This window comes from Callorhinus ursinus, unplaced genomic scaffold (genome assembly GCF_003265705.2).
Source record: "Callorhinus ursinus isolate GAN/ISIS: 27379988/994484 unplaced genomic scaffold, GSC_fseal_2.0 scaffold12, whole genome shotgun sequence".
Lineage (NCBI taxonomy): Eukaryota > Metazoa > Chordata > Mammalia > Carnivora > Otariidae > Callorhinus > Callorhinus ursinus.
In genome coordinates this window covers 76196-92315 of record NW_027397074.1, presented here as the reverse complement: position 1 = coordinate 92315, position 16120 = coordinate 76196, and the positions used below count along the sequence as shown (strand labels likewise).

Here is a 16120-nt window from a genome sequence, read left to right as displayed (position 1 = left end):
GAGAGCCCAGAAATGGACCCTCAACTCTATGGTCAACTAATCTTTGAGAAAGCTGAAAAGAATGTCCAATGGCAAAAAGACAGTCTCTTCAACAAATGGTGTTGGGAAAATTGGACAGCCACATGCAGAAGAATGAAACTGGATCATTTCCCTACACCACACACAAAAATAGACTCCAAATGGTTGAAAGACTTAAATGTGAGACAGGAGTCCATCAACATCCTAAAGGAGAACACAGGCAAAAACCTCTTCGACCTCAGCTGCAACAACTTCTTCCTAGGAACATTGCCAAAGGCAAGGGAAGCAAGGGCAAAAATGAACTATTGGGATTTCATCAAGATAAAAAGCTTTTGCACAGCAAAAGAAACAGTCCACAAAATCAAAAGGCAAACGACAGAATGGGAGAAGATATTTGCAAATGACATATCCGATAAAGGGCTAGTATCCAATATCTATAAAGAACTTTTCAAACTCAACACCCAAAGAACAAATAATCCAATCAAGAAATGGGCAGAAGACATGAACAGACATTTTTCCAAAGAAGACGTCCAAATGGCCAACAGACACATAAACAAGTGCTCAACATCGCTCGGCATCAGGGAAATCCAAATCCAAACCTCAATGAGATACCATCTCACACCAGTCAGAATGGCAAAAATTAACGAGTCAGGAAATGATAGATGTTGGCGGGGATGCGGAGAAAGGGGATCCCTCCTGCACTGTTGGTGGGAATGCAAGCTGGTGCAGCCAGTCTGGAAAACAGTATGGAGGTTCCTCAAAAAGTTAAAAATAGAGCTACCATACGATCCAGCATTTGCACTACTGGGTATTTACCCCAAAGATACAAATGTAGGGATCCGAAGGGGTACATGCACCCCAATGTTTATAGCAGCAATGTCCACAATAGGCAAACTGTGGAAAGAGCCAAGATGTCCATCGACAGATGAATGGCTAAAGAAGAAGTGGTATATATACACAATGGAATATTATGCAGCCATCAAAAGGAATGAGATCTTAGGGCACCTGGTTGGCTCAGTTGGTTAAGCGGCTGCCTTCAGCTCAGGTCATGATCCTGGGGTGCTGGGACTGAGCCCCACGTCTGGCTCCCTGCTCAGTGGAGAGCCTGCTTCTCCCTCTCCTTCTGCCTACCTCTCTGCCTACTTGTGCTTATTCTCTATCTGTCCAATAAATAAATAAATTCTTTAAAAAAAAAAAGAATGAGATCTTGCCATTTGCAACGGCGTGGATGGAACTGGAGGGTGTTATGCTGAGTGAAATAAGTCAATCAGCGAAAGACATGTATCATATGACCTCACTGATATGAGGAATTCTTAATCTCAGGAAACAAACTGAGGGTTGCTGGAATGGGGGTGGGGTGGAAGGGATGGGGTGGCTGGGTGATAGACATTGAGGAGGGTATGTGCTATGGTGAATGCTGTGAATTGTGTAAGACTGTTGAATCACAGATCTGTACCTCTGAAACAAATAATGCAATATATGTGAAGGAAAAAAAAAAAGAAGGTAGCAGGAAGGAAAGAATGAAGGGGGGGAAATCAGAGGGGAGACGATCCATGAGAGACGATGAACTCTGAAAAACAAACTGAGGGTTCTAGAGGGGAGGGGGTTGGGGGTATGGTTTAGATGGTGATGGCTATTAAAGAGGGCATGTTATGCGTGGAGCACTGGGTGTTATGCACAAACAATGACTCATGGAACACTACATCAAAAACTAATGATGTAATGTATGGTGATTAACATAACAATAAAAAACTTAAAATTAAAAAATAATGGAAAAAGTATACTGTCAGTGCTTCCATTTTGATTATAATCTATCATTTTCTTAGCTTTTTTTATATGTTTGATTAAAATATAAGCATTTAATAAAACTGTTACAATAGCATACAGTATATATTATAATGAAAAATATGTCAGGAAAATAATGCATTCTAGACTTAAAATTGTACTTTACAACAAGGTACTTAACACATTGAAACAGTATAGTAAATTTCTGAAAGAATGCAACAGGCTACCTCTCATACCTTGTAATGATATTTCTTTTATGAATATACTGTAACATAACCATACATTTTGCAGCATTAATCATTGCATAGGAGGTAAATTTACATTTTCTTCATTTTTAAGATGGATTTTTTCTCTGTTCTTTCTGTTAAGGCACATGTTATTGATATTGAGTGTTAAATCTTAAGCCTGATTTCAAATGTATTATACTTCTCAACTTTTAGAAATCCAAATATTAGCTATACTTGCCTAGTTTGGAGGAATGGATGTGTCAGAATCTACGTACTTATTAAGAACCGTTAGCTGAACTTCCCCTACTTTTTAGTGGTTATGAATTAGTAATCATATACTAATTCATATACAATCAAATACTTGTAAGTCAGATTTTATAAAAAAAGCAAATGTACTGTATTACCATTACAAAGTCAAGTTCAGTTATTCTAGCTGTGTTTTGAGCCTGGTAACTGTGGTCCTCTTAATAATTTACTTACAGAAAATTATTTTTTTATTTTATTTTATTATGTTATGTTAGTCATCATACAATACATCATTAGTTTTTGATGTTACCTGTAGAAAATTATTGATAATTGTATGTAAGTCTACAAATCAATCAATGTGATACACCACATTAATAAAAGGAAGGATAACCATATGATCCTCTCAATACGATGCAGAAAAAGCAATTGACAAAATACATCATCCTTTCTTGATAAAAACCCTCCACCATGTAGGGATTAAGGGAACATACCTCAAAATCATGAAAGCCATATACGAAAGACCCACAGCAAATATCATCCTCAGTGGGGGAAAATCTGAGAACTTTTCCCCTGGGGTCAGGAACATGACAGGGATGTCCACTGTCACCACTGTTGTTCATCATGTGAGTTTATAAAGAGATAGTGGAAGAATACTGAAGTGAAGTGAAGTACAACTTTCTGTAATTCTCTTTTGTTTTTGGAATGTCACCACTTGCCTATGATACACAAAATATGCTAATATTTAAAGATGACTGTCAGGAAGGTGGTATCTGAATGGTGTCTCTAGGAGTTCTCAAAGAGCAATGCTTTTGCGGGTCATCAGGAGACATCCACATCCACTTCCCCAAAAGTTTCTCAGTGGCATCACACTGACTTTGTTAGTGTTATAGTCCAGCCCTCTTTCCTGTTGACCAAGAAACCTGATTTGTCACCATCTGTTTCCAGAGCCCCGTGGAGAGTGGCTCTGCCTCCCGTGGGTCAACTCACATCTCAAAATCTGCAGTGAACACGGCATCCGCTATGTAGACTGAGTGTTTATTTCGAGCTGATTGGTTTCTTGTTTCTCTACCTACACTATGACATTTTAATAAGAAACAGAATTTTAAAAAGGTGGTGGGAGGCATGCAGGGAATTATTAAATTGTTCAGTGACAAAGGCCACTGATGATACCCTTGCGCCATTATATAATCATAGGAATAATCTGGCCCACGGACTGGAGATGCTTGAAATCCAACAGGCAAGGTCCTCCCACTTGAAGATGCCAGGCTAGGCACAGCTTCCATTTGCTGTGACACTCCTGTTCCTGTACTTTCTGGGCTGGCCCATCCCCTTTCTGGTGGGCACATTTTCTCTTCCACTCTTGAGAGCTGAACACATGTCCTGTCAATGTCCTCCTATCTTGGCCTGCTAACCATTTTGCTTCTTTAGGGACACCGTACTCTACTCTGATTCATTCTGTGTTGAATTTATAGTTGAACTCTCAGAGAGCAGTATTACTTTGTTTCACAGTTCTCCCTTCTGCTCCCTCATTGTAGCCCTGATGATATGGGCAGATCTGTAAAAAGCCTTGCAGACTTTTGTACATGCGCATGCATTGTTTTCTTTTTCTTTTTTAAATATTTCACTCAGTTGTCAAATTAATAGGGATCTACTGGCAAAATTTGACTCCTTGACTGAGGAGAGGTTTTTTTTTATTTTTTTATTTGTACTGAACAATAGGGTGATGTTATTTAAATGTTTTATAGAATTTTTCACTTGTTTACAATAACTGATTTTTGGCCCCAGATTTCTCTATCTGGTAATCTCCTGTTGTGTCTCTCTATCCGGTGACTTCCTCTTATTTCAACTGCTAATTTGAATGTGATAGGTATTTTGAAATTCAATCCAATATTCATCTGTTTTGTTTCTTAAATTCCACATATGCGTGAGATCATAATGGTATTTATCTTTCTCTGACTGACTTATTTCGCTCAGCATAATACTCTCTAGCTCCATCCACGTTGTTGCAAATGGCCAGATCGCATTCTTTTTGATGGTTGCATAGAATAAACTGAGGGCTGCTGGAGGGGAGGTGGGCGAGGGATGGGCTAGATGAATGATGGCATTAAGGAGGGCACTCGTGATGAGCACTGAGTGTTGTATGTAAGTGATGAAGCACTGAAACCAGTATTGCACTGTATGTTAACTAGAATTTAAGTAAAAACCTGAAACAAAAGATAGTAAAATACAATCCAATAGCCTAGATTGTAGAAATATTTTTAGACACTGTATTTAGTTTGGAGCTTATATGGCATAAAGTAAGCCAAGACTGTTTTGAAATGTGAACATAGTGGTAGTGGGCAATTTGCCCAAAAAAAGGTTGGTTTGGTCTTGGTTTTATTAAACTTCCTGTAGTGCTTTGTAATGCTGGTTCTCTAGCTCAGGAAGCTGAAGTGTTGCACAAAGGCATCAACTCCTTAACTTTGTCCCCTGCCAATCTTTCTAAAGCCACTTTCATCAGCGTTCTACCGGGCCTTTACTTTCCAGGGTAGAATCAACAACATGAAGAAGTACAGGACAATGAATCATACTTTTTCCTTTGTTTAGAACATCTTATCCTGGGGCACCTGGGTGGCTCAGTCATTAAGCTTCTGCCTTTGGCTCAGGTCATGATCCCAGGGTCCTGGGATCCAGCCCCGCATCGGGCTCCCTGCTCTGCGGGAAGCCTGCTTCTCCCTCTCCTCCTCCCCCTGCTTGTGTTCTCTCTGGCTGTCTCTCTCTCTGTCAAATAAATAAAAAATCTTAAAAAAAAAAAATCTCATCTACAAACAACTTTGGAGGTTTTAAAAAATATAAGCAGCTTCATTTAAGCAACATTAAGTAGAAATTTTTATTTTATGAAAGGTTAATAATTGATTGAATTTGACGTGTGGGATATTCGGCTCTTCTTAGGCGTGGCAGAACTTTGCTCATCTCATACTGATATCCTTAAAATATGAAGGTTGTTTTACTCTGTTTTTTGATACTTCAAATTAGCTATAGCTTCCTTCCCATATTCTCTCTTTCTGTGTATATTTATTTTTTAAAGCCTCTATGTTTCTTAGTTACCATGCCTCTTTCTCTTACTAGCAAGGTGTTTTTGTAAATGTGAGGTTATTTCCTCAGTATTCCCATTCGCCAGTTCTGGCTGTTTCATCTTGGAACCTTTAGGCTCTAGACAGGACTTCTACCATCGTAAACTAGGTCTTTTCCTGTGTGGGCCTTGCTAGAGGATAGCCAGCTCGGGTTGCCCCCTGCTCCCAAAGAAACCCAGTCCTAGGATAGAGTGGGCACAGCTGAGGCAGCCTGTGTCTTTAGGACTCTCAGATTCAATGCCTGCATCCCCAGGTCCATTTAAACACCTGCTGATGTCCCTTCTATTTCCTTCTAGTTACCTGGGAGGAGGCTGAGTGACAGAGAGGGAAGAAGTAGAAGACCTGAGTTTTAATCCTAAAATATATCTTAAAACATCTCTTAGATGGGCACGTCCCTATAATCCACATAGGCCTCAGATTCTTTCTTCTTTTTTTAAAATCTTTAAACATGCATTAATTTTATAGGCAAGAATAACTTTGATAACAAAGATGAAGAAAACTTTGAAGCAATATGATGAGACAGTCTTCAGGTGTTAATGCATCTCTTTGCCTTTAAAACAAGGGAGTGGAAATAGATCAGAGTGGCAAACTCACATGCCTCCAGGAAAAACTGAGGCCAAGTGGAAAGTGCATCATACCACCTCTAAAGAGGTCAGCACCTTCAGGGCTTTATTGTTATGGTAAGGAAATGTAGGCCTACTGATTCTATTTTTAACTCTTCAAGAAAAGCTGGAAGTCTGGATTTTTACATGAAAATGTTAGCAGTTAATTCAAAATCTTGAGCAATACTGTGCAAGACGAAGCAAAACATGTCTATAAGCCAACTCTGCTCCCTAGGCCTTTGGTTAAGGTGATGACTAAAGTCTGTCTGAATTAAATGGTTTTAGTGTCTGTTATCCTGACACTCTGTTCGAGGAGAACATACAATGTCCTGGCTGTTGCCAGAAGTAGTACCGAGAAGGAGGCTGGGTGGTTGGGTTGAAAGAAGTGGTTTGATGCCACCAGTGGGTGCCCAGAGCCTCTCTCTACTCCTCGTAGGAAGGTACAAGAAACTGTGGGACTCTGTACGACACTAGCAGTGGTAGCCAGCGCTCAGAGCAGCTGCTTTTACCATCTGGATAGTATCAATTCTGTGCTGAAGCAGATGGAGTTGAAGTTCTGGCTCAGCTTCGCACCCAGCCTGGGGATGAGTGCCATAGAAGAATCCCAAAGATGTAAGCCAGTCCTCTTGGAAGCAGAAAGGATCTTAGTTCCTTTTATTTATTTATTTTTTTATTTTTTTCCACGTGGGAAGGATAGCATCATTTAAGAAGCTGTCAACAGATGGGACAGAATTCTTCTCCAATTCTGGTAGTGTGGAATTAAGGAAAGAGAATTAAGTCAAAGAGCAGCATGTTGATGCTGTAAGCACTGCTGAAGTGGCCCCAGGGGAGCCGACATACGGTGTATCCCTAACCTGTGGTGTCACCAGAGCAACCAGTGGAAAAATTAGAATGAATTATAGGTTTTTGCCAGTCATACAATCAGAGTATGCATTGGAAAAATGAATATTCATCATTAGCCTATTTTTGCTAATCTAAACAACTCTAAATCTCGCTTGGGTCTCCTTTGTGAAGCTAATGAAAGCAGTAATCTCTCTTTCTAGAAAAATGCCCATAGTAAAGTATGGTTTCTGGTGGGGCAGTTCACCTCTGCCGTCTTAGTGTGACAGCATCCATAGACCAGAAGAATGGTGGGGGTGGTGTTCTGATAAAACCTGATACTCAAAAACAGGCTATAGTTTGTCAACCCCGGGTTTAGAACATTGATAGCTATGCTAGATTGGAAAATTAATCAAATATGCACTTACGTTCTCCTTCTCTTTGAGTGGAGTGTACATGCGAGCTCTGCTGCCTTGGGCCTGGCCTTGAGCTATACTTTGGCTGATAGAATAGGACAGACATCATGTATACAGAGATTTTAAATGTATTTACATGTTCTAGCTTGTCTCCTGTGGTCTTGCCACTTGCTGTGAAAAGAACATGACCCAGATAGTCCTGGTCCAAGGAGGAAGATAAAGATCAGATCTAGATCCAACACACAGTTTGAAGCCGAGTTCTGCTGCCCCCAGGAGCAGAGTTGCCTAGCTGAGCCCCCACTGGAGCAGCTGAACTTCAGGCAACCTGTAGACCCGTGGGCTTGAGGATAAATGTAGATTGTGTTAAGCCACTGAATTTGGGGCAGTTGTTAATACAGCATAATTGTAGAAATAGCTGGCTAATTTTAGAGTACAGAGGAAGATAGTTATTCATCTAAAGAGGAAGACATGAATCTCATTTTCAAAAACTGAAATAACAAAAGGAGATTCTCATTTCCTCACACAAATCCCAGAAAAAGATAAGGAGATGTTTTTCTTTTTTTCTTAATAATTCTCTGCCCCACTCCTCATCCCCCATACTTTCCCCACGGTTGGAATAAATCTTGAATTGTAGATTTAGGTTCCTGTGCATATAGCTAATCAGTGCTTAACACGCTCTTTAGAGAGGCTTAGTCTTCCTTAAGCCAACCCCAGAGAGGTTCTCAGTACCAAGAACTGAATATTTAATACTTCCAAAATTACATCTGGAAGAATATCCACGCTCTTCCTTAGAAAAAAGTAGTTGTGGTCTCTTCAATTCAGAGAATTTTGAAAGCCAACTCTGCTGGTCTCTGTGATAGATGGTAGAATTAAATTAGTCAACCAGTTGTTTTGTTCCTGCTGTGTGCCGTATATTGTGGTGGTTCCTGGGGTACAGGAGTGTGCAAATCAAATTCAAGGCCTTCACAGAGCACACTGACTAGAGACAGGTGAATGAATGGATAATTAGGGCACATTGTAGTAAGCAAGAAGTGGCATATCCACAAGTCCTAGGGGAACTTGGAGGAGATGTACTTGACCCTGCCAGGGATTAGAATGTGGGGAGCATTTCAGTGAAGTCTTCCTGAAGGAATTCACACTTGAATCTTTTGGCAGGACAAGGTTAGCATGAAGTCCTATGATTGTAGAGCAGAAAGGGTCTTTATGTAGTTTCCTTTTCTTTTATACATTTAAAGGAGGCTCTCTTTCCCTTTTAAAAGTTCCTCTGTCCTAGGGAGGGATCAATCTGCTAGGAGTCCGCTCACAACAATCTGTGCTTTGGATAACTATTGTTGAAAGTATGCAAATATCTATAAATTCTAGCTAGTTAGCAGTTCTGTGCATGCATCTGAAAAACAATGTAATGATTTTCATTTCTCAAGGCAGTTGTATACCATTGTATGATGTCATGTTTTAGTTTGAAATAGCCTCAGATTTCTATGGTTGGTGTTTTGCTTTGTTACCATTTTTTATTCATGAGGAGTGGGCTCAGGGAAGGAGGAATGGATGACACTAGAAAATGATCTAATTACCTCGGAAGCTATTTTCTTCCTAAAAACAGCCCCGAGTTTCAGTTATGAATTTGTTGGATGGTCTATACAGTTTAGTAGACTTCAGAATTTAAATTAATTTTTATATATACTTGCTAATAGGATATTAGATTGGCTTAAAAACTACTTGGATTGCTTTTTCTTACTGTAGAATGCATGGTTATAGAAATATGTCTATATTTATCCAGGTTTAAATTTAGAGAGCGACTCCGGTATCTTTTTGAACTTTGAAATGTGTGTTTCATCACAGAAAACACAGTTACACTCCTTTTTACTCACTGTCCAGAATTAACTCTTAGAAGCCTGGAAGATAAATTTCGTGTTTTGCAAGCTTTGTTTTTAAGAGCAGCTGTACTGGGGAATATGCCATTGGTATTCCTTCCCTTAGGATGGTAATGATCTCATTGAGAAAGAAATTGTGTAGAAATGCTTCGAGTTTTGGAATTTTATATTTTATTTTACAAAGCTCTGAAGTGGGGGTGCCTGGGTGGCTCAGTCGTTAAGCGTCTGCCTTCAGCTCAGGTCATGATCCCAGGGTCCCGGGATCGAGCCCCGCATTGGGCTCCCTGCTTGGCGGGGAGTCTGCTTCTCCCTCTCCCACTCCCCCTGCTTGTATTCCCTCTCTTGCTGTCTCTTTCTCTCTCTCTGTCAAATAAATAAATAAAATCTTTAAAAAAAAACAAAACAAAAAAACAAGGCACTGAAGTGGACTCCTATTGAACTTTTCAAAATGTCCAAGATGCGGTTATCTACTGTCACCCAGATGTGTTGAGAAGGGAGGGAAGGGCCTCATAAAGTCCTGAGGCATCCGTCCAGGAATATAACAATTTTACATTTGAATTTAATCCTTCCTGTTGTAAATACTGTATGTGCAAAATAGGAAGTCTGAAAATATGGAAAAGGTAAATGCAGGAGGGCATATAATATCAGGCAGAGATAATCAGTATTAACATTTGGTATGTTTCATAGGTACATTCCTCTAAAAATTTGGTTTTATTTTTACAAAATTGTGAACAAACTCTGTGTTCTGTTTTTTTTTTTTTTTTTTAAGATTTTATTTATTTATTTGAGAGAGAGAGAGAATGAGAGAGAGAGAGTACGAGAGGGAAGAGGGTCAGAGGGAGAAGCAGACTCCCTGCTGAGCAGGGAGCCCGATGCGGGACTCGATCCCGGGACTCCAGGATCATGACCTGAGCCGACGGCAGTCGCTTAACCAACTGAGCCACCCAGGCGCCCTCTGTGTTCTGTTTAATATTCAGATTTTAGTTACTATTATAACAAGCAGTTTTCTAAGTTATACTAAGTATTGTAATGACTACTGTGGCTGTACTATGATTTATCTAATCCCTTTTTGTTAGATACTTAGATTGTTTTCTAGTTGGAACTATTATAGATATATAATGATAAAGTCTACTTCACAGAGACACATACACAATTCCTATATGTGTACATGTACCTGAGTGTACAGTATTTTGAATCTTCACAAATCACACCACTGAAACTACTACCTACATCAGTAAATTATCACTAAGTGAGCATAGCCATGCTAGCACTACTCAGGCCAAGAAATGGAATTTGACCAAACTTATGAGCTCTAGTCACTCTTCCCTCCCTCTTGCTCAAAGGTAATCACTAAGCCGACCTGTAATGACAGATCAGTTTTTGTCCTGAAGGTCTACAGTTCATTTTCTTTAGATTTGCAAAGTAGATTTACTAGCCCAAGAAGTATGAATATTTTAAAGCATCTTAGTTCATGTAACCAAATTGCTTTCCAAAATGTTATGTCATTTTATCACCACATTGTATGAAAATGTGGGAAGGACTTTTGTTCCTGAATGTGGGAAAGGAGAGAAGTTCTATTAAGGAGACAGTTCTGGACTATGACAGGACCAAGCAGGACCACAGTGCTTTAGGGAAACCTCAGCAGTCTGTTTCCAAATTCTGTTTTACCCACCTTGAAAATGCTCTTTATCTGGCCATTGCCAGTTGCTGTGGCAAAAGCAAGAACAAGTGCATGGTTCCTAGATCTGGATGCAAGTGGCACCCAAACTTCTGCTTGCATTCCATTGGCCAAAGAAAGGCACATGAAGTCGGTAGAACCAGGGGTATAGAATCTCCCATGGGGAGAAATGCTCTAGGAGGGAAACAGGAATATTTGGCAAACAATAATATCACCGACCATACTGTTTGATGACTTTGCGTCATCCATGAGATCAGACCACTTAGATTACTAATCTTTTACTTGTAGAAGCACATCTTGGTCTTGGGGAGAGGAGTTCCTGGATCTCTAGATAGAGCTGTAACCTATTTAATTAGCACAGAGGTATTTGTATAATGCTGAACTTTGTGGGGGGGGGGATGTACTTTTTTCCCAAGAAGAGACCTGGAAACATGCTTATTCATTAGGTGATGGGGAAATGCTAAAATCAGCTTATTAGATACTTTTGGTGGAAAGCAATTCCTCTTTAGGAAACATGTTTTTCCTGTCTCATTTACACATTCTGGTTACATGCCCTCTGGGGAGCTTTCAGGAAATGGTTTCCTGGTTCAGGAGTAACAACACAGAGTTGGAGAGGTTTTCTCCGGGGCCCAGCAAAGGAACCGGCCATCTCCAGGTTATCAGTGAGACCTTTCTTGATGTGGTTAGCATCCTGTCTTCTCTCTTTAATTCTGTAAATTTGCATTCTTCTTTATTTCATTCATTTCTGTAACAGCTCTTTTGTAATATTGATTGATAACATCAAGGATTGCTTCTCTTCACTTTCTGTTTATGTCTTCATCAGAAGAAATGTCTTCAGTTAAGACACTGTTGCTCAGAGAAACAGTTGCCCTGTGGTGGGGGTAGCATGGTGGTCTTAGGTGAGCTCTAATTTAACACAAAGCTCTCTTCTCTCTAGGGATGGTGAAGTTGGAGAAAGGCTCCTTTACCCCTCCTCCAGGATGAACCCCCTGCAAGAAGACATGGAGAGCGCTCTCACAGGGAGTCAGAGCCCTCACACTTCTTTGCGCGACGTTCATTCCATCAACCCCACACACCTCATGGCCAGGATCGAGTCTTACGAAGGAAGGGAGAAGAAAGGCATATCTGATGTCAGGAGGACTTTCTGTTTGTTTGTCACCTTTGACCTCTTATTTGTAACATTACTCTGGATAATAGAGTTAAATGTAAGTGATTTTGCCCATGACTTTATATAAGAATTGTTTCCACAGACAAGAAACAATTTTCTTATTTTTCTCATCATTTCCGTCTCATTTAGTGAATTCCATCTTTTTTCCAGAGGCAATATTTCTCTTTTCCACCTGATTTTGACTTTTCTTGTTCTGTACTGTCATGTTTTAAAGCAAAGCTAGTTCATTTAGAACTCACTTTGAAATTTGAATTTGTGGTGTTTTGCTCTATACCAGGAGTTAGCAAACTACAGCCTGGGGGCCAAATTCAGCTGGCCTGTTTTTATAAAGCTTTATTGGAACACAGCCCTGCCCATCTGTTTACCTATTGTTTATGGCTGGCTTTTGTGCTGAGTAGTTGAGTTGAATATTGGCCCACAAAGGCAAAAGTGTTTATTTCCTGGCCCTTTTCTTGCTCCAGAAAATGTAGCATGCCTCTGGAATATGTTTTAGATGTTACATCTACTTTTCTAATCTCCATGTTTAAGATTTTTCATACATTTATTCTTTACTTTTTCACAAAGAGATTTTTCATATTTTATTGAAAAAAAAGTTCTAGAACCATTTGGAGGTTCATCTCCATCTTATCAGGTCTTTGCGGTTATATTGCCAAATAATTGTCTAGGCCAGTACTGTCCAATGGAAATATAATGCAAGCCTCGCAAATGATTAAGTTCCCTAGTTGCTACATTAATAAAGGTAAAAATAAACAGGTGAAATATATTTTAATAATATATTTTATTTAACCCAATATGTCTGTTTCCCCCCAAAGCCGTGGTTGGCTCTATTTATATTCCTTACCAGCAAATAGGTAACTCTTCCAGAATGCTTTCCTCACAGGCAAGAATTGTTTAAACCAAACAAGCCAGTGATAGGACACAGTAATTTAGAGTATCTCTTTTTATTATTCTGCATATATACATTAAAGACAATATTTAAGTTAATATATATTTCAAAAGAGTAATGTGTTCAAAACTAAAAACTGTGTTTTCAAAACTAATACATCTTTTTTTTTCTTAAGATTTTATTTATTTATTTGAGAGAGAATGAGAGAGAGAGAACATGAGGGGGGGAGGGTCAGAGGGAGAAGCAGACTCCCTGCTGAGCAGGGAGCCCGATGCGGGACTCGATCCCAGGACTCCAGGATCACGACCTGAGCTGAAGGCTGTCACTCAACCAACTGAGCCACCCAGGCGCCCAAAACTAATACATCTTTTATTTTTTTTATTTTTTATTTTTTAATTTTTTTAAAGATTTTATTTATTTATTCATGAGAGACAGAGAGAGAAAGAGAGAGAAGCAGGCTCCCAGGGAGCAGGGAGCCCAGTGTGGGACTCAGCCCCAGGACCCTGGGATCATGACCTGAGCCGAAGGCAGACGCTTAACCAACTGAACCACCCAGGCGCCCCTACTAATACATCTTTTAACAGGAAAGCATAGCAGCTTAGTGACAGCGGAAAATCAAAGCATTTATTGGTTTACCACTAATATCACTCCCTGCTTTTAAGTGAGGGAAGTCATGGGGTGGAGCTGTGGTGGGGTTCATGGATCACACTCACTTCCCTCCTTTCTTACTGCTTCAATGACATTGAAATGGAAGTGAAGTGGACTGCATGCTATTTTTGTGCATCAGGGGGGATTGGTGTTCATCAGAGGGGATCAGTTTTCATCTGTGTGCAACATGTTATAAATGAAAAATCACCAGACGTAGCAATTAGGAAATGTATTTCTGTTTAATTTTTTATTAAAGTATAATGAACACATACAGTGTTACCTTAGTTTCAGGTGTACAACATAATGAGTCAGCATTCCTGTATATTACTCAGTGCTCACAATCAGTGTAGTCTGTCACCAAGCAACCTTACTACTGTCTCACTGACTGTATTTCCTATGCTGTATGTTTCATCTCTGTGACATATATTTTGTAACTGGAAGTTTGTAGCTCTTAATCCTATCTGTTTCACCTATCACCCCGCCCAACCTCCCCTCTGGCAACCATCGGTTGGTTCTCTGTATTTAAGAGTCTGTTTTTTGTTTGTTTCTTGTTTCTTTGTTCATTTGTCTTGTTTCTTAAATTCCACATGTGAGTGAGATCACTTAGTATTTGTCTTTCTCTGACTGACTTATTTCACTTAGCATTATCCCCTCTAGGTCCATCCACATTGTTGCAAATGTCAGGATCGCATTCTTTTTTATGGCTGATACTCTGGGGGGTGTGTGTGTGTGTGTACACCACATCTTCTTTATCTGTTCATCTGCTGATGGACACTTGAGTTGCTTCCATATCTTGGATATTGTACAATGCTGCAGTAAACACAGGGTGTATATGTCTTTTCAGATTAAGAAATGTGTTTTAAGACTCACTTTTCCACGGACTGTCAGTTGCCCCAGTTGTAAAATAAAAAGATCATACAAGAACATATGATCTTTAGGATAGCACATCTTGACTTTTTTTAGCAAGGTTTTATTTTTTTTTATTTTTAAATTTTTTTTTAACGTTCAATTTCTAGTTCTTTTTGTTTTAGATTGTCAGTCCTGACCTGGGGTTTTCACTGCACGCCATCCCTTTACTTTTGTGGTCTATCTCTGTAAATCATTAGGGACAGATTGGCTCTGAAGCTATGAAAGGAGTCTGTGTAGGGTGATGGGAGTAGCAAGGAAAAAGCTGATCTGAGAGACATACTCAAAAATAAGTATGCTAATAGACTTATTGATAGGGTGGTTTTATCATCCTTGGTATCCAGAAACGAAGCTTAGGCTCTCTAGTGATGGAACATAGGAGATCAGGACCAGCTCCGTCAGAACAGGGAGAGGAGGCTCCATGAGAAACTAAAGATGAGTCTGTGCGGGGCACATCTTGAGACAAAGAGTTTGAAATAGGAATTTAGAGTACAAATTTAAGCTACAGATGTAGATTTTAAATTTTTCTATTTAAATTTAGGCAACACAAAACCAGGGTCTTATTTTATTTTGTTTTGTTTTTAAGATTTTATTTCTTTATTAGAGAAAGAGAGAGAGCACACAAGCTGGGGGAGAGCCAGAGGGAGAGGGAGAGAGTATCCCAAGCAGACTCCATGCTGAGTGTGGAGCCCGATGCGGGGCTCGACTTCACAACCCTGAGATCACGATCTGAGCTGAAAACAAGAGTCGGCTACTTAACTGACTGAGCCACTCAGCCCTCCCTCCCCCAATCAGGGTCTTTTAAAGTGTGCAGATACCATGGAAAGCCTTTTTCTACTGGCTGTTTATTGAAGAACTGTATCAGCAGGTTGACTGCTGTTCTCTCAGCCAGGAGGGTAGTCTCTGCAGTAGAGAACCCCTCTTTGCTATAGGTCATTTGGAATAATCATTCTTTTAATATTTTGGACAGTGCTAAGTTTCCTTAGTCTGGAGAGCCACAGTGATAAGACTACATTAGTTGGTTGGCTTTTAATAATTATTTCTCTTTGTTCCCAAGTTTTCTGTTCTATTCGCTTGTAAAGATCTATATTCAAGCAGGTCAATAGGCAATCTGCACAAATTATGCAGAAATCTAAACCTCCTTAAGGGATTTTTAAAGTACCCAATGGTGTTTTATGGCATACTTTCATTTGAATAACAAATATAAATACTTGTAAAGGTTTCCAAGCCAAGAGGATCCTTTCCTTGTGGCAACTTTAATTCCAGTTTGACCAATTCACAGGCCTTGCAAAGGTGTTCCTTATTAATTTTCTCCCCCTTTATCCAGGTCTTGGGTCCATCGCCCTTCACTTTGTCCTTTTTTCAGATCATCTCCATCAGTTTGCCAGGACAAACAATGTCTGTACTCCAAATTGGAAAGGTGAATTTACTGTTGCATGTCATGCTTCCTAATCCCTGACTGGTCTAGTGTCTGCTTGGCTGCTGCGTGAGCTGTCGGACACACATTCCATTACTTGTTTTGTTTTTTTTTTAATATTTTCTGTAAGTGTAATACGTAGAGTTCTGAACTTGCTCACTTAAAAGTCATCTTGATAGGAGAATTGGGAGAGGACAGAAAGTTTGTCGTCTTAGGTCTGATTTTCATCACTTACTGTAACTTCTGCACATACGATTGTAGGTCTGGTCTGTCCCTTATTTCATTATCTATCAAATTAAAAATTTTTATGAAAGTTGATG

General features: G+C 39.6%; 1 protein-coding gene across 5 annotated transcripts in view; it reads left to right on the top strand.

Annotated features, from left to right (window-relative positions):
• STARD3NL (STARD3 N-terminal like) overlaps positions 1 to 16120 on the top strand; it is a 66015-nt gene that overhangs the window by 32088 nt on the left and 17807 nt on the right. For 3 of the 5 annotated variants that reach the window (XR_012380158.1, XR_012380159.1, XM_025872706.2), the window contains 2 exons: positions 11713 to 11980; positions 15750 to 15803. Coding sequence is in view for 2 of the 5 variants with exons in the window: in XM_025872706.2 (XP_025728491.1) it covers positions 11756 to 11980; positions 15750 to 15803 (279 nt within the window). In the remaining 3 variants the exon portion in view is untranslated. The remainder of the gene's footprint in view (positions 1 to 11712; positions 11981 to 15749; positions 15804 to 16120) is intronic. The other 2 variants (XR_012380160.1, XM_025872708.2) reach the window with 1 other exon arrangement.